The sequence below is a fragment of the Neolamprologus multifasciatus genome, chromosome 11 (genome assembly GCF_963576455.1).
Source record: "Neolamprologus multifasciatus chromosome 11, fNeoMul1.2, whole genome shotgun sequence".
NCBI classification, from domain to species: domain Eukaryota; kingdom Metazoa; phylum Chordata; class Actinopteri; order Cichliformes; family Cichlidae; genus Neolamprologus; species Neolamprologus multifasciatus.
Window position 1 is genome coordinate 28720736 of NC_140449.1, and position 26443 is coordinate 28747178.

A 26443-nucleotide genomic window follows, 5' to 3' on the forward strand; every position below is an offset into this window, starting at 1 on the left:
TTGTACGAACGTGATAGTGATAATTATATTGTACGAACGTGATAATTATATTGTACGAACATGATAATTATATTGTACGAACGTGATAATTACGAACGTGATAATTATATTGTACGAACGTGATAATTATATTGTACGAACGTGATAGTGATAATTATATTGTACGAACGTGATAATTATATTGTACGAACATGATAATTATATTGTACGAACGTGATAATTATGTATATTGTAATAACGTGATATTATGTTGTTCAAACATGAAAGGTATATTGTACAAACAGGAAAAGTATCTTGTTAGAACAATAAACTTTTCACGTTATAACGTGATACACTTGTATTTTTCTTTTGCCTGGGTGGCAGCTCTACGCTTCCGTAGTTTCTTCTCTGTTTCTATACAATGAACATTCAGTGACATCTGCCAGAGAAGACATTTTCATTTAATCGTCTGAAGGAGAGCTAGTTAAGATAGTTTTTAAAAAAAAAAAGGCTCAAAATTTAGCATGTTTATTCTTAAACGTGGAAATATCCATACATCCAACACAGGGATTCATGGCCCATAAAATGTGAACCTCAAACAGAATGAGAGACTTTAAAATTTCACATTAAAAAGTGGGAAATTATAAAACACAGATTACCATGTCCTCTGACAGTATATGTGGGAAAATAATAAAATACATTTATTTAAAAAAATGCATTTTTAAACAATGACTTGAACTCAATATTAGGGGAATGAAGGGCAAGAAAGTCATAATTCTATTAGCAATCATATTACTGGTTTATATTTAAAGTGTTTCTCAGAACAGTATCACAAACTGAACGTTTAAAAAAAAAAAAGTGACTTCAAACTGTTCACGTTTAAACAACCATGTTTAATGCCTTTTCTTTCCTCTGAAAAAAATCCAATCAAATCCCTTTAGATGTTGGCAGCAGAGCTTTTCTGGGAGCCTTCCTCAGGTGGTTTGGTCAGCAGATAGCAGGAGTACATACTGCTAAATTACCTTGATGGCCCATTCTGGTAAAGTTTTGGCACATATTTCCCTCACCTTTTACTGTCCAGTTTTTATCTGACATTTCAGTGCTATGTTTTGCCAAACCTCTGTAGATCTGTGAGACGACAAACGCAAAGTTCAGCTCTCTGGTTTCATAAATTTGCTCTGCAGGAACACTCTGGGTACACAAAGTCCCTCCTTCTTGTTGACAGTCTCTCTAAGAACATAGTCATTAGAAACGCACTTGAAGCCCGTCTTCTCAAACAGCTCGGCCAGGAACTCTGAGGGCAGTTATAAAAAATAAATAAATAAAAAGTTTAGAGATTTTCTGATCTGTCATAAAAAGATGAAATGCATAAATTGAGCCTTCTCTACTTGAAAATGTTATCTCAACAATGAGTGACCAAGGAAGGAGAGGTCAATGTTCTTGCATATAAATGTGCTGATATTCTGAAATAAAAGGTGTGAAGCCTCAATTCACACATTTCTAAACCGGTAATATATATCTATCTAATTATACAGATAAGCTAAGTTAGTATCAACAAAAAATAACTTCCTTAAAATAAACTACTGACCTTTAGAGAAAAAGTAGGACCTAGTTCCATCTTGCCGTACATAGAAGTTCTCTCCCAGCTTATTTCCGGGTTTAAATCGGAGCATGGCATGGTCATAAAGTCCGTAGTCCCTGAAGAGGATAAATCCCCCAGGCTTCAGCACCTTAAGATCACATGCAAATCACATTAAACTATTTCAATCTGACTAATGTGGCACATTAAAAGCATATCTAGAAATTAACCACCAAATACATCATCATATTAAAGGCTTCTTTCAATCAAACATTTAGTTTTATCCACACTATGAGTACAGAAAGCAAGTGCTTGTGTAGTTCCAGTAGGAGAGAACTCTCCCACCTATCATTTCATTTAAACTTTACAAGCTGTTGGGAGTACAGACTTATACTAAATCTATCCACACGCCATCTCTGCTCTCACCCTGCTAATGTTCTCCAAAACCAGCTTCATTTTGTCAGGATGGACAGCTGACAGGACAAAGATGAGTGTGATGACATCCACACTGCTTTCTGGCACATTTTCCATCAGGTCATCTTTAGTTAAATCACACTGGAAGGCACAACAGCGGTCGGGGCAGTACAGAGGGTTTTGCTGTTAACACAAAGAAAACAAAGGAAAGAATGTTATTTACAAAATTCAGGTTTTTTTTCTTTTTGTTGATTCCAAGATTCTCAGGTTAAAATGTCTGAATCCACTGAATGTAAAGTAGTATTACAGCTTCACTAATAGAGCTTACTCTGACAAATTCAACAGCTCGTGGTGAGAAGTCACAGGCATAAACAAAGATGTTGAGGTCATCCTCGAGCAGAGGGAAGATGCAGTTTCCAACACCACAGCCTGCCTCCAGCAGCACCAACTTCTGGGACTCAAACTGCAAGCCAGATGGGACAAAGATAAATTAAAAATAGACACAAACACAAGGTATTAGTCTGCTCATGTCTCTCAACTCAGCTCAATAATTTTTAATAGTGAAACTCCAAAAACTCACTTAAAAACTTTTACAATATCCTTTATGCTAAATTACTATTGAAAGTTGCAAGCTTTGTGTTTTAACTGACCTCTAAATGTCAGCTCTAGAGAAAAGCATTTACTTTATTAGGTGGTAATTAAGTAAAATCAGAAACTACACAGCTGATAATGTCAAGTCATGTCCTGTGAAGCCTCAATTTTCCTTTAGGGTGTCCATTGTACACATTAAAATCAGTACATTTTTTTATCTATTTCACACAATACCACGTGCATGTCAGTCATACAACTCAAATATTTCAAAACATGCAGATGTTATGTTTAATATCCTGTAAAAGAACCTCCTCTGGTGTGGTCTGTTGTAAATATTTCCTCACCTCTCGGCATGCCTTGAGCTCTTCAAATTCCCTGGTGGTCCAGTGTCTATCCTTGAAGAAATTCGTTGTGTTTCTTTTGTAAAACAAGTCCCAGTTTTTCTGCGCTTCTTTCTCCAACTTCATCTGTTTGAAGTCAGACACCAGAGCCTGCTCACCGTTCAGTCTTTCCTCCTCCTCCAGAGTTAAAACCCTGGCAGTGGGGGTGTTCGCTTGGTCTTTCGACTCCTTCTCTTTTCCAGGATGTGTACAGTTAATATCACCACTCAAAACCCCACTTTCTGACAATGCCATGATAAACTGCCACAAAGTGTCTCCACGTTCTGTTTATACTCGTTTATGAAAAATAGACTTTTCAAACATGCTAACCCCAATTAACTGATTTAGAGTTTTATTTTAAAACAAATTTGAGGGTAGCCGTACTTTTTCCACATTTAATGCATCCATGTTGTCCGTTAACTAAATGATGTCGTGTAGTCTTTACTACTTAATTCCGTTTCTCATCGAGTGGCGCGTTTTCTATAATTACTCGTTACTGACTAAATTAAAGCACTGAAGACATTTTCATAGGTTATTATGTAGTGAAATGCGTTGTTTGGTTTTTTTTGAAAAATCTTTTACTTTAATGAAAACAGGTGAAGTTGCTAACACAGCCCACTTTCGGCGATATTTGAGAGCCGGACCAAAAGCGGAAAAGGCGTGGCCACGTGATGTTTTGCTAACTGTTAGCCACAGCAAGCTAACTTTGTGTTGTAGTTGGCATCTTATTTTGATCCTGCTCAACTTGCCAGATTGCTCTCGGCTCTTCGTGGGATTTGACCTAAATGCGAGTTTTAGTAACTATTAAACCAACGGAGCCATGAACGGGAGCACGAATCCGCTGCTGGACAAAGAGGAGCATGTTTTGAAGCTCGGAGAAAGCTTTGAGAAGAGGCCAAAGTCTTCCTTTCACACCATCAGATGTAAGTGTGACAGACTGCGCGATGTGTTAAATAAAACTTTGGCAGCATACAAAGCGCACTGTTAGATTACTGTTGTGTCAGACTCTCTTCCTCACATGGACGGAGAGGCTGTGTCTTACACAGTCTGTGTATGGGTAATTATATGGAGAAAACAATATAAGTAAGTATTTGTTGCAAATGGTGTGGCAGCATTATACACAATGAATTTTATCGTTTTACTCCCCATTCTCAGGTTTTAAATCTGGGTTCGTCGGCTCATAATTTTGCAATATTTGTTTAAGAGACTTAATAAAATGTCTATGTATTTGGAATTACCTACATACAATGTCTGCTAAAGCACCTGATTAAATTATCTGTTGCATCTCCTTTTCAGATGACTTCAAACCAGCATCGATTGACACAAGCTGTGAGGGAGAGCTTCAAGTTGGGAAAGGAGATGAAGTTACCATAACACTACCTCATATTCCAGTAAGACTGCATGATGTGCACTTCTTTCTGTAAATTAAGCAAATAATAAAACAATTTCCATTCTTCTAGCATCAAATTCATCAACCAGAGGCAATTTGTTTCTAGCATTGCTAGTATTTTATGCCAGTCAATTTATAACAGATTGCCTGGCATAAAATACCATAACATTTGCACCAATCAGGTGATTCCCAAATAGCTATTAGGTGTACACTTGGCATATCTCAGCATGGTTTGCAGGGAGTCCTTAGACAAATTGGTTGAAAAGTGAACATTTAGAAGATAAAATAATAAGTGGTAGGCCTAATAAAACCCCAAAAAACTACAATCTACATCAGATGAACAAAATCTGAAAGTCGTGTCCTTAAGAACAAGTTGTGGAATGACCTGGACCTCAACGTTATTGAAGCAGTGTGAGATTATTTTGACAGAACAAAACAAAAGGCAGCCAACATCCAAAAAGAGCTTTGAATGTCCTTCAGGAAGCATGGAGAACTATTCCTGGAGGCCACTTGAAGAAATTACAAGAAAGCTTACTTAAGAGAGTTCCGGCTGTGTTGAGGAATAACAGTGGTCATACCAAATACTGATTTTTCAAGCTTGTTTGATTGTAGAAAGTCTGTTTTTACCTTAGATACTACATTTGTATTTATGTTTGCACATTTAGAAATCCAGTATCAAGGGTAAAAACAGACTTTGTACAATCAAAGCAATTCAAACTGAAGTCAGTGAGTCAGTCACACCAGGAATAAGCACTGTATAATGATACCTTCTTCCACTGTGTTAATGTAATAGGGTCTGGCAAAATTAGCCAAGACTGTCCATATTTAGTCCATACATTTTCTTTTTTTTCTTTCAGGGCTCTACCCCTCCCATGACAGTATTCAAAGGAAACAAGCGGCCATACCAGAAGGACTGTGTGCTCATCATTAACCACGACACTGGGGAGTTTGTACTGGAGAAACTGAGCAGCAGCATCCAGGTCAAGAAAACTAGGTGAGATATCAGTGATTACAAAATTAAGGTTATTGAAGTGGGAAGTTCAGGCTGGCTTCTATGTTACTCTTAAATAAATCCAGGTGAAATCCCATCTGTTGTGTGTGTGTTTTACAGGGCAGAGGGCAGCAGTAAGATCCAGGCCCGGATTGAGCAGCAGTCACTTCGGTCCAGCCAGCCCACCTCTCAGTTTAGGGCCCCCACTAAACCCGGGGCTGGGATCAAAACCTCTCCTTCCCCATCTAAGGACAACCCCTCCCCAGAGCCTCAGCTCGATGACATCAAGAGAGGTAAGGAAGGTGAAACACGGCCACAGCTCATAATAGAAGAGATGGTTTTCCTGGCATAACTATAGTTTATGACTAACATCACAAATAACATATTCTATATTAAACATATGCTACGTGACACACTTAAGTATCACATAGTTCTAAATAAATATAAGGACATTACAGTTTGTTATAAACAATTTTTCAGTAAATGCTGAATGTCTTTGTGTTAACTGTAGCGATTCTCTGCTGTTCTTAACAGAGCTGCGAGCAGAGGTGGAGGTGATAGAGCAGATGAGCAGCAGCGGCAGCAGCAGCTCCTCAGACTCGGGCAGCGCCTCAGGGAGCGGCGATGACAGCAGCAGCAGCGACGGAGAGCTCGAGACCCCCCGACCCCTCAGCCAGACGTCACCCAGCCGCCACCCCATGGCCAACGGAGGACCTGACAGGCAGCAGGGGAACAACCAGCTCATGAACACACTCCGTGAGTACCTTTGGGTCATACTTAGACTTGGTCAGGTCAAGAGATGGAATTTATGCATGCGTGCATTCGTTTTCTGTGCTGCTGCTAATCTTGCTCATTCACTGCCAGTGACTCTGTGCTACCACACTGCCTTTTTGGTATTATGGTCATTTATCTTCTGCTCCCCACAGGAAATGACCTTCAGCTCAGCGAGTCAGGCAGTGACAGCGATGACGACTGAGCTCCGCTGGTCAGTCTCTCTGTCCACACTCCTCCTCCTTTCTGCCTGGTTGACTTGTTTCTTTGCTGTGATAGCTGACCCCAGCTGTGTAGGTTGGTTTGACTACATATATTTTTTTTAATTTGCTTTAGTATATCCTGAAAGCTGGCCAGCCTGGAACTTAAGAGTGTATTTTTTATTAGATGTATATCTTGTTTTGTATAGCGAAACTGGAGACAAAGAGAAAAATTCTTCAGAGGTTTGGAAGATTATATATTAGAGTGCACATACATATTTTCTGTACTTAGAGCAGCTAGTTTTATTTACTTGTATCATTAATATTTTTTTTTCTTTCAGTTTTGTTTATGGTTTGGCAAGCAAGATTTTCTGTAGCTGTACGATCATCGCTGTAATATTTGTTTTTTGTTTTCATTTTGCTAAGAGAACAAAAATAGCAGAATTGCACAGATGATCTGCAAATAGAAACAAAGCAAAGAAAACAAATGCCGCAGGTATTTTGTCATCCACTAAGTTTTTGAGGTCATTGTGGAACATGATGCAGAATCAGTATCAGTTGCTGATGCTAACTGTAGTTTGCTGTTTGCTGGTCATTTTTTTAAGTAGCAACACTACACTCACTAGATGTCACCTTTTAGCAGGTTGAGATTGTGGTTTGCTTATCTACGCTCATGGAAAATTAACAGGGCAACATGCTGCATGTTGTTTTAAAGCGCCAATTAGTTTGTTTTATGTCCACAAGGGGGCAGAAAAGAGTCAACAACGAGCAGAAAGTCAGATTGCTGGTATGAATAACATGTAAGTAAGCTATAGAATGTAAGTCTAGTGTTGTGGCTCTCTTTTGATTTCAACTGCCACCCCCCCAAAAAATGTCAAACTAATTAGCTGCTCAACTTTTCTTACCAGCTGCGTTTTACTTCCACTGTCTACTCTGTGGTGCCAGACACACAAGCTTTTATTTTTCTAAGCTTATTTATATGAAACAGTAGTTACAAACACACGTGTTTGCTTTTTTTTTCTGATGGTCAGAGGAAAATGCAGACTTTAATCCTCCAGTCGGTCTGTGAGGCCATAACTGACAAGTTAATCATATTTGAAAGGAGACGGGTGCATCGGGGTCGGCTTCTACAAAATTTCTGTCAAGATTAAAATACTGAAATAAAATCAAAGAACCAAATTAAACTCGCTTAAAGGGGGAAACTAATTTTCCCCAGAAGCATGCAATGTATTAATCATCACTTTCAAGTTTGTTGTATCAGCTATGTATCATTTGCAAACAGAGAACATTTTATTTTTTTGCTCCAGTATTTTCATATAAAACCTATACCATTGTACCATTCCACGCCTTAAAGCATTTTAGCTTGGAAAAAATAAGTGAATGTGTCATTTTCTGAAAATGCCAAAGAGTTGAAATGCCCCTCGTCATGTGCAAGATGTACAGGAATGTTCGCAGTGTAACGCCTTTTCCATGCATTGACTGCAGCTCTGAAATGTTTCCAGGCATCGCCTGCAGTGGTTGTATGTGACAATGAAAATGTCTCAGTCGGTCAAACCACAAGTTAAACAGACTTTAACTGGTCAGATCCCTGTTGCACTGTGGTTGCGTGTGCATAGAGATGGTAATATTAATTTTCTATCATGCTTCCTGCACCCTCTGAACAGGTGCCACCCATTGTATAAACTAAACACAGTGTTTCCAGTAGTTAGAACACAAACAGATCTCTTGCTGTGTCCTAAATGTGTGAAAATCACTTAACGACACCAGTGTGTAATTGTACTTTTCATTTTTTTCTGTAGTTTATGTGTAATTGTGATTTGTATCAGTGATTTTCTTCCAATTTCTGCTAGAGACTGAAGATCCTGTTTGTGGTTATGAATGCAGTATAACAAGCCACAGTGTAGAGAAAACCGAGGAGTTTTATTACAGAATGATTAGACTTAAAGGTCACAGTATTTGTTGTTAAAGAAATTTTGACGAATGCAAAATTTTAGGATGAAACGCCAGATGATTGTCATTTTTGAAATTGGTAACAAGTTTTGGGTCATATTTAAAGGAAATTTCCATCAAAATAATTAAATAGTTACTCTAAGATTAACATTAGATGTACTTTATTATAATTAGTGTGAAATTTGAGATTGTAAGGGTCTATTTTAATCAATACAGCTGTCTGCAGAGACCCGCTTTATGTGACCCAAAGCATCTTTTTAGGTCTATTTTCTATTTTTAAGCCTATTTCTTCTGTTTAATGCTTGCAACCACAGTAATGTGTGTGGCCCATATACCATACTGTGGTTCGGGACCGAGGCTCTGACATGCTACTTTTTCAAAAGCTTTTTGTGTGACTGCATTCATTTGCAGAGGAAGAAACAAATGTATTCAAATAATCCAGCTGCCCCTTACATACGCATCACTCTGTACAGACGGCTTAAAACTGAACTTTCATTTACTTAAAAACCACATTTACTATAAGGAACAACTACAGAATGACTTAGTGTATTTTCTGAATCCCATGTACACACAAACAGATGCTGTTAAGCCTCTTCTCAGGACTGTGTGGGAGTGGATGGACCATGTTCCATCCACTCCAGCCACCACACTCACATTTTGCACCTTTTAGTGTTGAACAAACTTTGAAACAGCTGACCTCATGTAATTCCCAGCATAGCACTATCCCATATACAACCTCAGCAGTACAAGGCTTGCAAACTGAAAACATCAACAAGGAGTTGAAAACACGTGTAACTGGCATCCCAGTACTTGCATCATTTATTCAAAAAGATGTGTCAGCTACCAAAAGAAAGGGTAAATTTGCTCTAGTTTTCTGCTATCCTGTACTCCTGAAATGAGAGATTTTACGAGTGGATGTGCAGCATCAACATTTTGATGTTTGACATCGACTCATAGCTACGTTCATTTTATGGGCAGTGTTCTAAACTGAAGCTAGTCTTTTCCTCATTAACTCACATAACAAAGCAGACATGATTGTGAGTTATAAGACTGTCATACTGTGCAGTACTAGAAAGAGTTACAGTAGCAGGTGAAATGTAAGTATTTCTTCCTAAACAGGGGGAAAATTCACTATCTTCCATGTGTCAGTGTTTTGTTTCTCCACCCGGGTCAGACTGCAGTCATTTTTTTTCTGCTTTTGAACATTGCTTGAAGTGAAAGAGGGTGGCGAATTGTCAAAGTGAGTGAAACCACTGAAACAGGTGGACACACGTCGAATCCCCTAAAACCTGTACAACCCTGGAGACTCAGTTTGCTGTTGAATGAACTCCAATGTATTTGGTGCTTTTAGTCCTTATGTTTTATTTTAGAGATGTGTTCATGTGAAATATGTTTGTATAAATTTGAAGTGTATTAAAGCTGTGCAAATGTATTTAAAATAGTTTTGCATCTTTTTTTCCCCAAGATTGTGTCTTTTATCTTTAGTGGAGATAAATCTAAGGAGCCACAGATAAACATCCAAGTATGAAATCAGCTTTACTTCATTTTTTTAAACACTGGCTTCTTTTGGGATTTGAACTAGCAGCCGTAATCTCGATTTTTCTCCAGCACTACATGGAGGAAGGACGACAGTCAAAAATGAACTTCGAGAAAAGATTATATTGCTGGTCTTAAATAATTATCGTCAAGTGAAACATATGCTTACACGAACACCTTCAGTTTACTAACCACTACAACCTGTACACTGAGCATAATACAATACAGTACTTAATCCCTGCGATGGTGCAACAGCTGAGTCACATTTCGGCATTTCTCTTCAAACAGTAACAAAAAATACACAACAAATACATAAATAGCTTTTGTTTCCCTTTAAATCATTTATAACACAATTATATTCATGATTCTGGCTCTTGCTACGACATTTCATTTGACTGATATATAAATTAACATCAACAACAAATAATAACAATAATATTAATAATTAGAACAATAATTATATAAAAGCTTGTCCGTCTTTCATATAAATCTGGCTAGCTTACAGTATGAAATGATGGAATAGAGATGATAAGTTCAGTTTTGATATGATGAATCCGAGTTTCTCTTTGACTTTGAATCTCACTATTCCAAATGCAGATGCTCTGTTGTTCACTTTAATGTGTTTGCGAGAGAAACTCAGTCGCCATGTTGGCTCTAAGAGGAGTCCGCTGGCCCCAGACTGTTCCCTGGGGGTCCATGGCAACATGTTGAAGTTCCTGAAATTCGTGAGTTGTAAAATCTCCAAATGCCACTAAAGTTGTCGCTTGAGATTTTAGTTTTTATTCACCAAAACTGTAATTGGTGGCGACTGGTGTAGTAACAGTGTGGCAAAGAGGCTTGAGGAAGTCAGAAATCGAACGCTCCGTGATCAGATGATCATCTGAGTTTCCCTTCAGTCCGTCACCATTGGTTGGATCGCTGGCATCTAAGTCACGACAGCGTACTTCCTTGTGAAGTTATGGACCCTGAGTACCTTGTTGCATCTTATCTGTCAACTTGAGACCCTTTAGTGTCTTCCCAAACTCTTCTTTGCTAGTTTGGACCCTTAGTTTTAGTTCAGATGACCCTCCCTAATTCAGTCCCCTTCCCCCAGCTCATAGGGGTCACCGTCCAGGGCATGCTGTGGGTTTGATGCACCGTCCCTGGAACATCACCAGGTTGGCGGGGCAGTGGCAGCCGGCCACGCAGGGCTTACGGCACGGTCCGATCTCATTCCAGTTGTCACAGGTTTTGGTGCAGCCTGGACCACAGGTGTCGTACACTGCGTCGTGTTTACACTGGGTGGCTGATGAGAGGAAGAAAAGGTAGAAAGGGGGGGGGGGAAAGTTAGGACTTGACTATGTCAATATGAGCAGATTCTCAGCAGCTTCTCATTGGAATTAGCTGTTTCTCATGCACTCATACCAAACCCAATGCATACTGTTCATTTTATCAAGGTTGAACGATAATATCATGCAAAAGAGGGAATTTAAGCATACATAAGGTAAATCCTTTTCTACTTGTCTAAAAGGGAGTACTATGAACTGGAATGGCAGCTGCAGTAAGTGTCATGTTTGCTCAGAAGTGAGCAGAATTTTCTTTAAACAAAAAACAAAAAGCCAAATAAGACTGGCTCCAATAGTCAAGAGCACCTCTCAGAAGGCTCTGCGATTTATGAGTGTTGCCACTCACCCATACAAGCAGCTTCGGGTTTCCAAAGGACGGGCACACCTTCCCTCTCACAGGCTCTGCTGTAGGCGATGAAGGTCTCGCAGTAACAGTTTTTATGGACTGGACACTCACACATGTCCGTCACACACGACCTACAGGGGGCAGAATTTGGTTTTGTTTAAGATTAAGTTCTCGTAATGAAAAAAGATTTGACCGAAAGCCTCGTACAAGTATGGTTATGGTAGGATAGAGAAATGGATACGTGTGACAAGCTACAGTGTTTGGCACTTTAACAATTAAGTTGTCACTTGAGATTTCTCCTCACCTGTAAAAAGACCCGAAGTCCACCACACTGTGGCACTTACTAAAAAGCCACGATTTTATCTTCTGGCACTCCCGGTGTGCCCTGAACTTGACTTTAACGCTGCCGGGGCACAGGAATGAAGTCGGCCTGCGAGGCGGGTGATGTTTGGTGCAAACCTCATTTCCCTCGACCCTCCACGACTCTGCGAACTCGTCCACGTCAAACTTGAACTGCCCGTCACCGCCCATGGTATCGTCACGCTTGTGGCCATTGTAGTTGCCGCAAAGGCCGCAGAGGCGCCCACGCAGATGGGGAGCAGCTACAACCTCCACAAAACTGTCACCATCCCATGTGATCTCCAGACCTGCAGAAAAAGGTGGAGGTTAGAAACAAAATCTTTATTATTTGTAACCATCTCTTGTGAATTATCAACTAATTTTTCAGATATGTGGTTTTCATCTGCAAAGTTTGTGCTGTTATTCTTAAAGCTGCTTTAATTTTGGACAAAAAATTCATAATAACCTTTCTGCATATTTTATTTGAGTGGCATGAGAGGGCAGAAGACTCCTGCGCTTCTGCTGACGCTTAACAGAAGGCCACACACAGGTACAGTCAGACCAAATCAGGTGAAAGGTCCACACAGAATGTTAAATAGACGATCATACATGGAAAACCAGGCTCCACTCACTGAGCCATGCCATATTTTATCAAGAACTCTCCAATGATTAATTCACCTTCAGCTGAGACCACAAATAGAGGTCAATATTTGCTGATTTAAAAACTTGGATCAGAAAGACGTATACTGACCTGCAATGGTGGTGAGTTTGAGCAGGTATCCATCCAGGTCTACATGCACCCCAGGACCATGGTAGGGCAGGGCGATGCGAGTACCATTCTTCCGTACCGTTAAGTGCTGGTGCAGGCTGAGGATCAAACTGCCCAGCCTCACCTCGACAGACTGAGTCCAGGAGAAGGAGCGAGTCCTCCGGGCGTGATTCTTCACCAACACCTAAAATCAAAGTAATCAGATTACAAGCCAATAAAACAGGACAACTCAGGATCTATTGAGGTCTCAGAAGTCCTGATGTCTTCATAAAATTTCAGCTTCTTTTGGTTTCTAATGTGTGAAAAAAGTCAGCAGAGATGAGCAGTTTCCCAATTTTTTCATCCCATTCTGAGTGCACATTTGATCAAATCCTAGTGTATTCCAAATTCTATCAATAACATACTATAATACAGCTTAACCTGGCCTAACTTTCAGGTATTTCACTCCTTTCGGAAATTATATTTGACCAGTGATGGTGAAAGAAAACCATCAAAAAAGTCCCATCATTATACTGTAACATTTTGACTGTATTTACTTTTTTGTTGTAAGCTGGTAAGATAAATGAATAATTGAATAACAGGACATCCAGCATGCACATCAACATAACAAATATAAAATAAAGATTAATACGCTCTGTAATAAGGCCTGCGGCCTGAAAAGTACAGCATGCTTATGATATAAGATGGGGAAATATGGTTTGTTTTCCTCCAGCATTACCATGAAATTGCACACTACTTAAAATTACCAACCCAATATCTAAATTTACTTACAATATAATTATTTATTTGTTTCCTGTATATACACTCAAATTCCATTTAATTACAGAGGAAGTATGCCCTCAGTTGTGGGCTATATTATGAAGTGATACCCTTCCATTTTACCGTGAAGCTCGAGTCTGGGCTGTTGAGGTTGATGTTATTCCCAGGCCCTCCAGAGGGAATGCTACCACAATCACGAGTCAGAACATACTGACAAGTTCCCTGAAAGTTAAAGGTCCTGCCGTCAAAGGTGTTGTAGTGGGGGTCGCCAAAGACTGTACACACGCCTGGCTCTGAAGTAGGACAAAGAAAAAGAAAGCTCTTGATATGTTTAAACAAAAAAATAGAAAGAAGTCAAAGAAAGCAAATGCCTTTTTTAACCTCAGTGACCTAAAACATGAACTTTGGAACAGCAAGAGGCAACCCAAAGTTAAGCACTTTATAAAAAAGGATACATGTTGAAATCTGACAGCGGAAAAATAATTTACGATAAATGCTGAAATATGTGGCACTAATATGACTCACTGTGGTAATACATCTGCCTGACCAGCTAAATCTAAACTCTATATTATACACAAGTGGGGTTTATGGAGTATTTGTAGTCCTGAAATAGAACATTTTGGGGGATTTTTTTTTTTGCTGCAGTTTGAAGCCAAAAGCTAAAGTAAAATCACCCAAAGGGTAAACCACAGTCTGGACTGAAGTTCACGGGGAATACTCAAGTGAACTGCAGAGGCCAGACTGAGATTTTATTTTTTATTGCTCATAAAAAGAACAATTTGTAGGTTCTGACGTATAATTAGCTTTCTAAACATTCAGTATCAATAACTCTGATTCTTATGCAGCCACAAACAAAATATATATATATAAATATATTTGAGATATTTTAAGACTTTGATGGGTTCAAATTAAAGGGCTTCCCTAGATATATAGATTAGAAGACACTGCAGTGAGGATCCCACAAATCACTGTGTGGAGGGAGAAGGATACGGGTGGAGAAGGACTTACTCACTTTCAGTGCAAACTGGGCAGCAGCCGGTTCTGTTCAGGATTTTATTCTGCAAGAGAACAGACACAGAAACACTGGATTAGATAAGTGACAGAGGAATAAGCTTAAGGGAAGATGACAAGAAGCCTGAATGTGGAAAGGAAACTTGTTTTGACAGAATGTGAAGAAGTGTCACGAGCAAAGCATAGTCACATGGAATAAAAACCTAAAAGAAAATTACAATAAGAAAAAACTGTTATGCTTCTGACAAGCTTTGCAGTTTACAAATTTCAACTGAACTGTACATGAATCAGAATGTCCAGGATTATGCCTCTTTTGATAAATGTTTCTAAAAACCATTCACTTTTTTGCCTTTGTTAAACTTTCTTCTACTGATTAAAGTCAGATTATTCCTAGTTTTCTGTATTTGGGAGAAAAAGAAGATCAGAGTTTTGTAAATGCAAGAAAACGAAGTATAGTAAAAATAGATAAAAACAGTAAAATAAATCAGAATCAGAATACTTTATTAATCCCGAAGGAAATTGTAGGTTACAGCAGGCAGCACGCTAATGGCGCATGCGCACTTACAAAGGAACCTTCTGACCAAACTTTACACAAACCCAAAAGTTGATTCCTGATGGAACCCTGTTATTGAACGTAGGTCTGCCACATAAAATACAGTATTATAATGTATGACTTAGAATATGATGACTATTATTAATAATCTCTCATAATATTTTAACTTGTTCTTTTTCCTCTAATTTAAAGTCTTGTTTCCACACAGTTGAGAACCAAGTACTGGTGGTCAAACGATATATATTTCCCTTTTTTGTTGGTAGAGATTATCAACAGTTCTAATTTTGTGCTGTCATTCAAGCAGAGGTAACAGAAGTTAAATGAAAGATGGCGATACAGGAAAAGTTCACGTTTTGACAAGTTCACAGCAACACCGGGAAGGTTTCAGAGACACACATACTCCAACTTCAACCGCTGAACTTTGTCTGTGTAACAGGACCCTGTGTGTGTGTGTGTGTGTGTGTGTGTTCGCTGTATGTTTCAACTTCCATCAAAAGTGCAGATCACAGGGCTCTTTCACACACCTAGTTTTTTGCCTCAGGGAAGCCCTTTTTTATCACACACACACGCACACGCACACGCACACACACACACACACACACACACACACGTAATTCTATCTTTGTGAGGACCTTCGCTGATACAATGCCCTTAAAACTACCTTAACCAGCCTAACTAAATGTTTTAACCCCAGCCCCTACCCCTGTTAACCACCCTTTGAGTCTAGACTAACCAAATACCCTCCCTTTTGAAAAATGACTCTACTCCCAAGGTCTAAAACTGGAACCAGTCCCCACAAATAGACATAAACGTATACACAGTCTTTTTCCCCTGTCTTCCAGACATACACAAACACACACACACACACACCACTCATCTGTCATCTCATAAAGAAGTTCTCTGTACCCTCAATGCAGACTCCAGAGTCCTAACCTCGGCACAAAGGGCACTCTCTCTCTTTGAAGAGGGCTGCCTTTTGACAGACTGATGACACAAACAAGCACACGCACACACACACTCATTCAGGCACACACACAGTGTCAGAGATTGGTTTTCAGGGGCCTAAATATAGGGAACCTCTTCTTTGCTGTCACTCAAATGCCACACAGACAAAAGGCTGTTCGGAGACACACTGTCTCCAAATGGGACCCACACGCTCTGCCGACCTGCTGCTGACCGCAGGATGATGGCATGGGAAAGAGTATGCGTGAGTGTATGTGTGTGCGTTTTGAAGGTGATGTGGACTGTAATGACCTCTGTGAGAGTGATAAGCCACACTAGATTACATTTACTAATATCTTTTCATATCAAGAATAGTGCAAATGTCAGATTTTTCATTGTTATTAAACTGTGGGACAGATTGTTTAAAACACCTGCCTACAAATCAAACCTGACTTTCTGTTTTCATAAGAGAAACATTTTCATAAGAGAAACATTGCAACAATTTTATTGCAATCAGAATTTAATAAATCCACAAATTATGCTTAATATCAACATATTTTTTACAAGAAATGATGTTTACTTTATGTAAAGAGCAGAAATGTCAACCCAAGGGGTTAGCGGTAACCTCTCCACTGGTCCTGAAGTGTCCGATTTCACTCACTGATATCAACCTCACAATGCAGCACACACGTGTTATCCGATATCGTGCTATATATTCCCCACTGAAAATCTGTTTACATCCTTTTGCATTCCTTTACATACAACTACAAGCATCTGGGTAACTTTTTCCTGTGTCACTTCTTTCATGTTGTTTTTTCTTATACAGCTCTCAAAAAATGATGTCACATACTGTCTCAATGTTGTGTCAATGCTCTAAAAAGTGCATTAATATGTTAAGAATAGAGACTGTAACTGTATATAAAAGATGGCCACTGTGAAATCACTTACTAGTTAGGAAAGTGCCGGATTTAACCCATTAAAACAGACTGGAGCATCTGTTCTCCCATAGGTTTTAGGTTAAACTTTTAGGTCAAACTACCATAACTCTGTTATGGTAGTTTGACCAGCAGAAACTGTTCTTTTCAGTGATATAAAGGTCATTACAGTAATCCCAAGCAAGGCCCACATTCAGTACTTAGCAAATAACACAGAAAACAGGAAAAAGTAAAAGAAAACTACAAAAAAGAACCCCAAAAGATCAAAAGAAAACAGATAAAAAGTTCTGTTTTCTGTTGAGCTCCTTCTCTTTCTCCCCTCACTCTCTCTTCTCTCAACCAACCTTCGTCTTTGCGGGGCAGTACTTGAGAAAATCGCTGAGTCTGTGCTTTCAGGAAGTTTTGGAATTCTTTCAATTGAGCATGAGGTTAAGGAGTTACAGGAGTTACACCTGTCTAATGCCAACGATGGAAACAGAAATACAATACACATTCATATGGCAGCAACTTGCCAATCTCCCTCTGTGGTTTCTTTTTTTCTCCCTTTTTGATGAGTATGTCATCAAAACATCTACATCATTTTGCAATCAGTAAGACTAGAAACTTGTGACTGAGACCATAGAGGAATCAGAAAAGTGTTTTCTAGGATCACAGATCAAGGAAGCAGGAGGGTCATTTTCTTACAAACATTTCAACTATCTGACTTTTTTTTTTTTTTAGCAACCAGAAAAGTCGCCCCCTGCAGGCCACTAAAAAGAATGGCTTCTGCATTCACTGCACTTTTTCAACATTGAAGCTACAGTCCTTAAAAAACTATTTGCCCTCTTCCACATTTAAAGTGACTTATAAAACTGCTTTTTCTCTGGAGACAAAACTGAATGTGGACCACCAACGGCCCTGTGCCTGTTCTGACCGCAAACAACAGGTGAGGGCTCGTTGTAACCACTGGAAGCGTGTGAACTTAGACCAACATTGACACCGGCTTTGACTGCGTGACGGCCACCGGCATGCCAGGAATCCACTCCATCACGAAACGCACGACAGATAACCTCAAAGCGACCTCTGCAACAGGTGAACGCACCATAGACCCTTCTCTTGCCAGCAGTTCCCCGAGTTCCCAGCTAATGCCGCATTTCAGCTGTGTTACAGAGCACTAAGTGAGACCTCTTTATGCAACAGGCTGTGTTACTCTTTGATATACCCTTATAGTTATTTTTCTTATTTCTTGCATATGTCATGTAAAAAAAGAGGATACATTTTTACATGACATGTTCAATGTTTTGATTCAAGCTGATACTCTACACCTTCATTTTTAGGTGAACCTGTTGAAATTGAGAGTCGGTTATGGCAGCACTGCCGATAAATCTTGACAGTATTGTCATTTTGAGGCGTTACGCATGTGAAATGAGAATCACGAAGTTAGTCATGGGCTGTAAAGTATGAGTGTGAGACAGGTCAGATGGAGAAAAGGAAAGCAGATAAAGTGGAGTGACAAAGACAGGGTTGTTGTAGGTTAAACCACCAGGGGTATGATGTCTTTTTGTTTGTGCCACCAAACCTACATCGTAGGCAGTCTCACTACCTTCTTATAAATCTCCCCTTGACGCTCATCTCCACCCACCCCATCACCTTTGGATGACTGACTGCTCCCAGCCTTCACTAGAGATTGCAGTGTTTTTTGCAAACATTATAGTCCAAGAAATTAAAAAGACAAATACACAGCAGAGCACATAACACACTGCTATAAATAAATGTAATCCATTGATCAGCTGGTGTCACTCACCGAGGGGCAGCTGGTGATTGGTACACACTGTTTGGGCTGACACTCAATGCTGCCTTTAACGCAAGTACAGAGAGTACAGTTAACTGATGACCACATGTCTCCTTCCTGCAAAGGAAAAAAGACACAATAGGGTTAGAACAACATCCATCAAGATGTAAAGGCACTTATCATTCCAACAATACCCAAGAATACAGCTACGTATATCTATACATTCATCCTTTGCTGTTGTAGTCTTTCTGATCACTCAGAGTGCTTTAAGCCACTACTTTACCAATTCTTGCACATGGAACGTAGTCACATTTTAGCTACCATGCATCCACACCTACAGCCTCCAATGTATCTAGCGTGCATGTCTTCAGACCTGTGAGAAGTCTGAGTATACAGAGGATTGTCACACAGGAAACATGCTCCACACAGAAAGGTCTCAGCCACCAAAAAGATTTTAACAAGGAGGCAACAGAGCTAACCGTTACCATCATCCCACTCCATAATCCACCCATCCACCCATTCATCCATCCATCTATTCCTGCTCTTACCCTGTAGATCTTGTTCCGGACTCTGCAGTACTTCACCTCCTCCACCTTTACATAGGACAGACACTCCTCACAGCAGTGGCTGCCTTGGCAAGTTCCCTGCCGCGAGCAGCGTTTCTTGCACACTACAGTGGAATTCTAGAAAGATTATTTGTATTAGGATTTTTTTAAATTTACTAACTGACCATTGCTTTGTTTAATGAAGCCTTTGCTGTTCAGGCTGATACCTGGCAGGTGCAGGTGGTACAGTTGTCGTGTATAAAGGAGGTGCCATTGTCATAGACCTGACTGTAGAACAGACAGCTTCCCAAAGAGAGATCGAACACCTTCCTCTGACCTGGAGGAAAGACAGAGTCATGTAGAGAAAAATGGGGATTAAAAACAGAATTGATTTAGTTGTATTTAAATAAAATTCTGACTGCTTCAGACATTCATGAGTCCCCTGCAAGATATGACTAAAGTTATGAAATTAAAATTAATGGAGGCTGAGGATAAAAAAGATATTTAGTGTTATTAAGAGCAGCATTAACCCCTTCTCTAAGGAGATTACATGTTTCATTGCTTATCTATGCTTCTGGCCACAGCTGTGTAATGTCTGCCACCTCATTTTAACAGGAGTTTTTTTGGTGTTTTTGTGGTGTTGCCTATCACTATGATCCCCATCATTGAATTTCCCAGTCTTTACCGACACATCTGGGACAACACTGTCCAGGCGGGGTGTGGGTGAGCTGAGAGGGGCAAGAAAGGACAGGACACACCTCCCTCGTGCAGAGAGTTCGGCCTCCCTGAAACAAAATAAAGCAAAATAACAGCAGAATTAACCTTTGAATGAAACCTCACATTTAGTTAACTTAGGAAGGTGATTTGTTTAATTTTGTTGTCAATCTTTAAGTGTTTCATGCATCACCAGAAAAGGGTGTGTGTGGTTGAATGTGTGACTTCATATTAACTTTGCAAACTACTCACATCTGACTTGTGAAATATGCTTAGATATTTGGTACAAAGCCTTCATCAGTGTAAAGTCTGCATATTTTGGGTAAGTTTTATTAGCACAAGCTAATGTTTGAACCTAGTTACCCGCAGAATCAATAACTGGTTTTCTGTCCCTGAATTCTTTTCACAGAGGCCAATAACAAATAGATAACCATCTTTAGCCCCCATAAAATAAGACTTCATACACCGCCGTAGTTCTCTACTCGATGGCTACAAAAGTACATTTTAAAACCCAGAAAATCCATCGTCTTAACATTTGTCCAGTTCAGTGTCACAGGTGGTCTGGAGGCTAACCCAGAGTGCGACAGGATATCACAGGACGAGGTAAATTCAGTGTAGTTATATTTATGTTGACAATTGGTTATTCATATTATTTTTTTAATTAAGACAAAACAGAAAATGTAACAGATCGATTAGTAACAACATGCTGATTTCTATTTGGGAAACACCTCTGTATGTGTGTATATGTGTTAAAAGCTTACAGGTTCTCAAACTAGGTGTCAGCACATTAATGCTTTAATGTGTTTATGGACAAACCTGCAGGGTTTGTTTATCTAAGGTGAGGGAGTGTGTGTGCGTGTGAGAGAGAGAGCGAGAGAGAGAGCAAAGAAGTGATGGGGGAAAAACCAGGGAAAGGGATGTTGTTCCAACCAAAAATTTGTGACTCCCAGGAGAGTCCAACACTAACCAACTGGTGGGACAGAGCCCCTGCTTTGCTCAGAGGGGGCTGTAAGTAGAGGGTATGTGTACTCACAGTGCAGGTACACTTGATGCAAGGTTTCCCTTCTGGACTGAACTCCTGATTCTCTTTATATAGACGACCCTCAAAGATACAACCTGCAGGGAAATACGTTACACCAAACAAATTATTTTTTAATCCACTCACATTCACACAAATCTTTTGCCTCTTCACCTGAAGCTTTTATTACTGCACTTTTAAAGTGATTTAAATATAGACAACAGCTACAGACACAGATCCTTCTACCAGCAGAAGAAATACACATAAGTCAGAATTCAAAAAACTGCAGTGCAAGTATGTTGACTGTTTGCGCACATTGGCAAGTCCAAAAATGTTACTCCCAATTTCAACATAAGTGGAATTTGTCATATCTCATAAATAAATAAAAACTCTGTTATGAAATAAGATTAAAGATCCTGTTTCATCAACTCTGATCTTTTTCTCTCCCATTCTTCAGGTCAAATAAAATGTAGTTCAAAATCACAACAAACTGCATGATGTTTCTCTTCTTTTTTGACCAGAGAGAAATTCATAACTATTGTTTACATTTTCCTCATCAACTACAGGAAGCTTTGGGCTTAATGCTAGTTAATACATTTCCAGAAAGAGAAAGAAAAAGAGACAAAGAGCTATGACATAAATGTAGCGCCCCTGGCTTCGACCTTCTGAAATTGCCGAGCACATCCTGAATTCGTTTTACTTTATCTTAACTATTAAGCTTGTTATCAGTTCCTGTTTAATATCTATAAATATTTCATTTCTTGGTTTCCTTTCAGCCAAACGGCCGCCCCTCCCTGAGCCTGGTTCTGCCAGAGGTTTCTTCCTGTTAAACGGGAGTTTTTCCTTCCCACCGTCACCAAAGTGCTTGTTCATAGGGGGTCATATGATTGTTGGGTTTATCTCTGTATGTATTATTGTAGGGTCTACCTTACAATATAAAGTGCTTTGAGGTGACTGTTCTTTTGATTTGGTGCTGTATAAATTAAATTGAATTTTACTGAATTAAAATAAACCTTATCTCCACTAATGTGGAGATAAAGAAAATGAATAAACAGAACAATTAATCTATGCATGTACAGTAGAAATAAAACTGAACCCCCAATTGTTTCCAGGCTACACTTATGTTAAAATTCATACTCACCGGGGCAGGTGGGGCAGCACTTCTTTGGGTGGTTTTTGGGGGTTTTGCAGTGGATGACACACTGAACTTCTGCTTCAGTGATGACACCTTCCTGTCACAACCAAGTGGAACATATTTTCTTCAGTTTGTGCATCTTTATAAGTAACATGTTAATGTATCTTTAATGCTGCTACTTTAAAGCTTATTGTTCCACCATATTGCCTTCCTTTTCTTGCTATACATATATCTTTCCTCGACTTCTGCTTCCTCTATTTGATTCTGTTCCTCATCACTATGTTTTTCCTACTTACCTGAATTCCTTCTGTCCAGTGCTGCGCTGTTCCTTTTTCTATCCATACCTCTTTTGAGCAGTTTTCCAGACCCGTCCGTGCTTACTCCACATTTCTTCTTAATCTTTCTGGCTTATTTCCTTTCTTCCATCCCTCAGTTCTCATACTTGTTTTGTTTTCTTCCATGGCTACTCACTTTCTTTCCTTCAGTGTCTTTGTTTACTTCACTGCCTTTTCCTTTTCCAAACCCTTTTCCTTTTTTTCCCATCCTTCACTCTTCTAGCATTATGCCTTCTTGCTAACAACGTGTCTGTGTGTTTTTCACATCTGATCTGGGATCAGTGCTTTCAACTTGATGCCCGAGCTTTGCTTCCATTACCTCTCAACTGCTAACAGTGCAGCTTGGTCAGTCAGTGCGTATACACACCTGACAACGTCTTGTTATGCAGGGTTTTGTGGAGGTGGTCCAGGATACTGAACTGTTATAGGAGCATCCATCTAACGTACAACCTGGGAGAGAAAAATACAACCTTAACTTGCAAGACAAGGGAGAAGCTGGGGAACAGGAACAATGTCAAGAGCTCAGTTGCTCTAAACTTTCTAAATTTCAAGGATGTGTCATTTCTAAAATACCTACAACTTCAGACACATTTCACTTGTAGCTTGTGGCCGAGAAGACGGCATGGAGAAGCCAAAGTCATTTTATGGCAAATGACCAAACTTTTTTCCAATTTGTTATTTTGACAAAGGGAATTTAAGACTGCCATCCTTCAGATAGTAAAGATAACTTTTTTAATCTCCCAGAACTTTGGTCCCAGTGTAGAAATGCAAACTATCCATGCAAATGATCTACTGGAGGAACATTCACTTTCCTGCCAATGTTTCTGTGAATTCATTTTTTGGGAAACAGAAAGCATACATTTTCAATTTCTGCAAATGCTTTAATTTTTCTGCCATGCAAAGAAAACTTTCTTAATCTGAAAACTTAGATTTTAGTGTGGAAAATGAGAAAGCGGTGACTATAATTATGACTACAGCCCTGCAAAATGTGTCTGTTCATATGTTTGTAGTGGTGTCATTTCTAATGTAGAAAAATAAATTGCGATCTAATCTTGGCCAAAGCTCTCGGAAGTGACTAAAAACATCTGGTAGACATGTTTTAATTAGTTTTATATATTGTTTCTTTTCCCTCTCTTTGTTGTTGGTAGCCAAAGTTCCATTGTAAGATGCATTAAAATATCAAGGAGGTCAAATATTACAGCTGTGAGGTCAAAGTCAAGTCTTCATTTTTGTGACGTCTCGAGTCTACAAATAACCACATCTGATTATATGATGTGAATATTTAAACTCTCTTTCAGTTTAATGTTAAATTCAGTGTGTACACACTGATCTCTACCTCATATACTTGGATGAGCCGCCCCCTGAGCTGTCAGCAGCTGTCTATTCAACTCTAAATGAATAGCCTATTCATTTCATCCCATTTGCAGAAAGTGGGTTCAGATCAATACAGAACTTTCCATACAATGAAACCTGATCACACCCATTGATCTACTTTCCTCAGTGTAAACTAAACCCTGTGATACTGTAATACTGCAGCAGGAAGATGTACAGTATATATTTTATTAGTACGAGTACAAGATCCCACAGAGACCAATACCCTGGCAAAACACTCAAACTGTAAATATACTGCATAAATATGGCCGCTGTCAGAAAGAAGCACTTTTGCATTTGTATACCAATATGTAGAAGAACACTAATGTGAAAAACACAGTCCATGCTGTGACTCAGAAGCTTTGGTCCCTGTGGCTGAAAAAAAAACCCTAAAACATTGCCCCTTGACCACTGTGCTCGACAGTTGGTATGAGGTTTTTGTGCTGATATTCTCTTTTCTGGTGTTAGCCAACTGTTGCCCTGTTGATTATGGCTCTCCACTTTGGTCTCATCTGTCCAAAGAACAGTGTTGCAGAAGTCTTGAATTGTACGATAAGATGGTGGGAAGGATTTCCTGAACAATCCAGTCCTGGGAAGGCTGTGGCATTGTGTTAACACACACCTGAATGCTCCAAACCAGTAAAGTGATATCATTGACTGGCTGCTAGCAGCAAGGGTATCCCCGCTGAAGAGAATGTTTAAAGTCCTGTGGAAACTTTCTATTTTACATGACTGTGTTTTAACCCTTTAAAGCCGGTCAGAGCAGCACGCTCCGTTTTGCGTAACTATTTTTAAATCCCTGTAGAACCGGAACCGCGTAAGATAGCGCAATAATTTTTGTTGCATATGAAACCGGAGGAGTTGTACTTACATCTTATGCCTTCAGCTTGTCCTAGGTCACTGTTACCTTCCACATAAAGCTTTGCAAAAATTGCATAAAAAGCACTTGCAGCAACAAAAACATAATATTCCAGAAACACGCTTTGCCAATCCGATCAGCTGTTCATAACACTTCCCACATTGAAAAGATGGCAGCGCGAACTATCGCATGTCCGCCATTTCTTGCCCGAAACCGGACGTGACGTCATTTTCGTGGAAAATGTAGTTTTTTACTTGTTGGCCTTAAAAGCCTACACTGGTGTTTTTATAAGTCATGATTGACTCTATACTTTTCTGAATAGTTTCTGGGATGCTTAGGACTCGAATTGCACTGCTGGAAATAGTTTATTTTGATGCACATTTGCAAATTTGCATCATAGGATTGTTTTTTGTTTTCCTGCAGTATATAACAATTGGTGTATCTCCAAAATAAAACTATGAAGACACTCAAAATAAATTTCCTGTGGTGGGAAACTATTTTTTGCAACTTTTTTGTATTTAAAGTTTTGAGGGATAAGCCTCTTAAATTTCTCCAAGTAGAAATATATGTAAAAAAAACAAAAACGATTTTCAATTTTTTTGTAGTTTATTGCACTTATTTGCAATTGTTGTAGTTACTATGGACTTAATGCATACATAGTATTAAAATATGGGCTATAACAGTTGTATTGATGTATAGCAACTTGAAATGCTCCCAAAAATGGCACTACAACATGTAAAAAAAATAATATAAGCTCTGGCGGACTTGGTTCTATGGTAGGTCTTAAAGGGTTAATAAAAACTTGATGACCGTTGTGTGGTTGTTTGGTGAGGCTGCTGAGGAAGTTCTGACAGCTATACTCCTAAAAATACGTATTTTTCAATCTCTAGTGCACTTGCTATTACACTGCTGCATATATAAACGCCTTAATTAAAGCCGCTTTATAAAGCTGTTCCCAATAAACTGATGCAGTCAAGCTGTGATTCTCTTTAACTGTCGGCATGATTTCATAAAAGTGAGAAAATGGTGATATGACATCTAGGAATTAGTGTGTTTTAAAAAGCAAAGACACAAAGCAGTCCTAAATTTGGTCACAGTGGCTACAACTTAACCACACAACTAAAACTAACACCGACTGCTGTGGTGACGTGGGGCTTTCCATGTCCGAGTCGAGCATGTTCTGTCTCTCTTAACGAAGTGCCGTGTCGTAAAATGGCGAACCGCAAACAAAAGGGCCCCCTCCCTGCCGAGAGCTGGGAGGTAGGTGTGACAGTTTATGTATTTCCGCAGAGCCACATGAGCTTCATAAGCACAGAATAAGTAAGGAAAGCCATCGTAGTGCAGACTTTGTTTAAGGGTCCCCTTTTGGGTTTTTATAGAGGTTAAGTGTCTGAGCCAGTACAGTGGGAACTACAGATTCGGTTCCTTTTATACTTGCTGGATATTGAAGCTCTACAACTATGCAAAAATCATCTACAGTGGCTTACTTTGTCCAATACAGATCTTTTAATTCTAAAGAGGGCAAAAAATACAACAAGTCAGGGCTCACAATTGTAAATGATATATTTATGTAGCTACAGTGTGCAGTTGGAATTTAGGTTTGATGATTGCTTCAGCATTATGTCTCTGTTTTAGCCTGAATGCATGTATCTGTTTGTCTTAAATGTAGTACATAAATGTGCACGGAAAGGGTTTTTGTTAAAATGCCCAGTTTAATTAGGCTGATGTAAAGTGACTAAAACCTTACACAGAGGATGAAGAAGGAAGGTATATAGAGGAGTTCCTGCCTCATAAAAACAACTGTATTTTTGTGGGCTGTAAACCCAGCAGTGAACCCCTTCAGCAGCTGCACAGTCTCCTTGTAGTGCAACTGTGTATATGTGGCTTACATGTGAGGTAAATAATGAAGCTTTACTCTCACATGCTCTCCTAATA

General features: G+C 39.3%; 3 protein-coding genes across 3 annotated transcripts in view; 1 reads left to right on the forward strand and 2 right to left on the reverse strand.

Moving 5' to 3' along the window:
• Positions 1-482: 482 nt before the first annotated feature.
• Positions 483-3455, reverse strand: mettl6 (methyltransferase 6, methylcytidine). Its single transcript, XM_085176822.1, has 5 exons — positions 2908-3455; positions 2301-2435; positions 1985-2155; positions 1568-1709; positions 483-1273 (listed from the first exon to the last, which is right to left on the reverse strand). Exons 1-5 carry the CDS (start codon positions 3196-3198, stop codon positions 1131-1133), a joined length of 882 nt encoding a protein of 293 aa, XP_085032948.1. The 5' UTR covers positions 3199-3455; the 3' UTR covers positions 483-1130.
• Positions 3456-3592: 137 nt separating this feature from the next.
• On the forward strand, positions 3593-9686 carry eaf1 (ELL associated factor 1). Its single transcript, XM_085176826.1, has 6 exons — positions 3593-3866; positions 4240-4334; positions 5191-5327; positions 5445-5617; positions 5859-6080; positions 6251-9686. The coding sequence occupies exons 1-6, from the start codon at positions 3764-3766 to the stop codon at positions 6298-6300; spliced, it is 780 nt and encodes a 259-aa protein (XP_085032952.1). The 5' UTR covers positions 3593-3763; the 3' UTR covers positions 6301-9686.
• Positions 8076-26443, reverse strand: part of bmper (BMP binding endothelial regulator) — a 41928-nt gene continuing 23560 nt past the window's right edge. Inside the window, exons 6-18 of the mRNA XM_085176816.1 lie at positions 22646-22728; positions 21950-22040; positions 20824-20906; positions 19762-19861; positions 19304-19413; positions 19080-19214; positions 18544-18648; positions 14332-14377; positions 13443-13612; positions 12543-12744; positions 11757-12099; positions 11453-11583; positions 8076-11066 (exon numbers count right to left, since the gene is read on the reverse strand). Of these exons, the coding sequence (XP_085032942.1) occupies positions 10885-11066; positions 11453-11583; positions 11757-12099; positions 12543-12744; positions 13443-13612; positions 14332-14377; positions 18544-18648; positions 19080-19214; positions 19304-19413; positions 19762-19861; positions 20824-20906; positions 21950-22040; positions 22646-22728 (1781 nt within the window). The 3' untranslated portion in view covers positions 8076-10884. The remainder of the gene's footprint in view (positions 11067-11452; positions 11584-11756; positions 12100-12542; positions 12745-13442; positions 13613-14331; positions 14378-18543; positions 18649-19079; positions 19215-19303; positions 19414-19761; positions 19862-20823; positions 20907-21949; positions 22041-22645; positions 22729-26443) is intronic.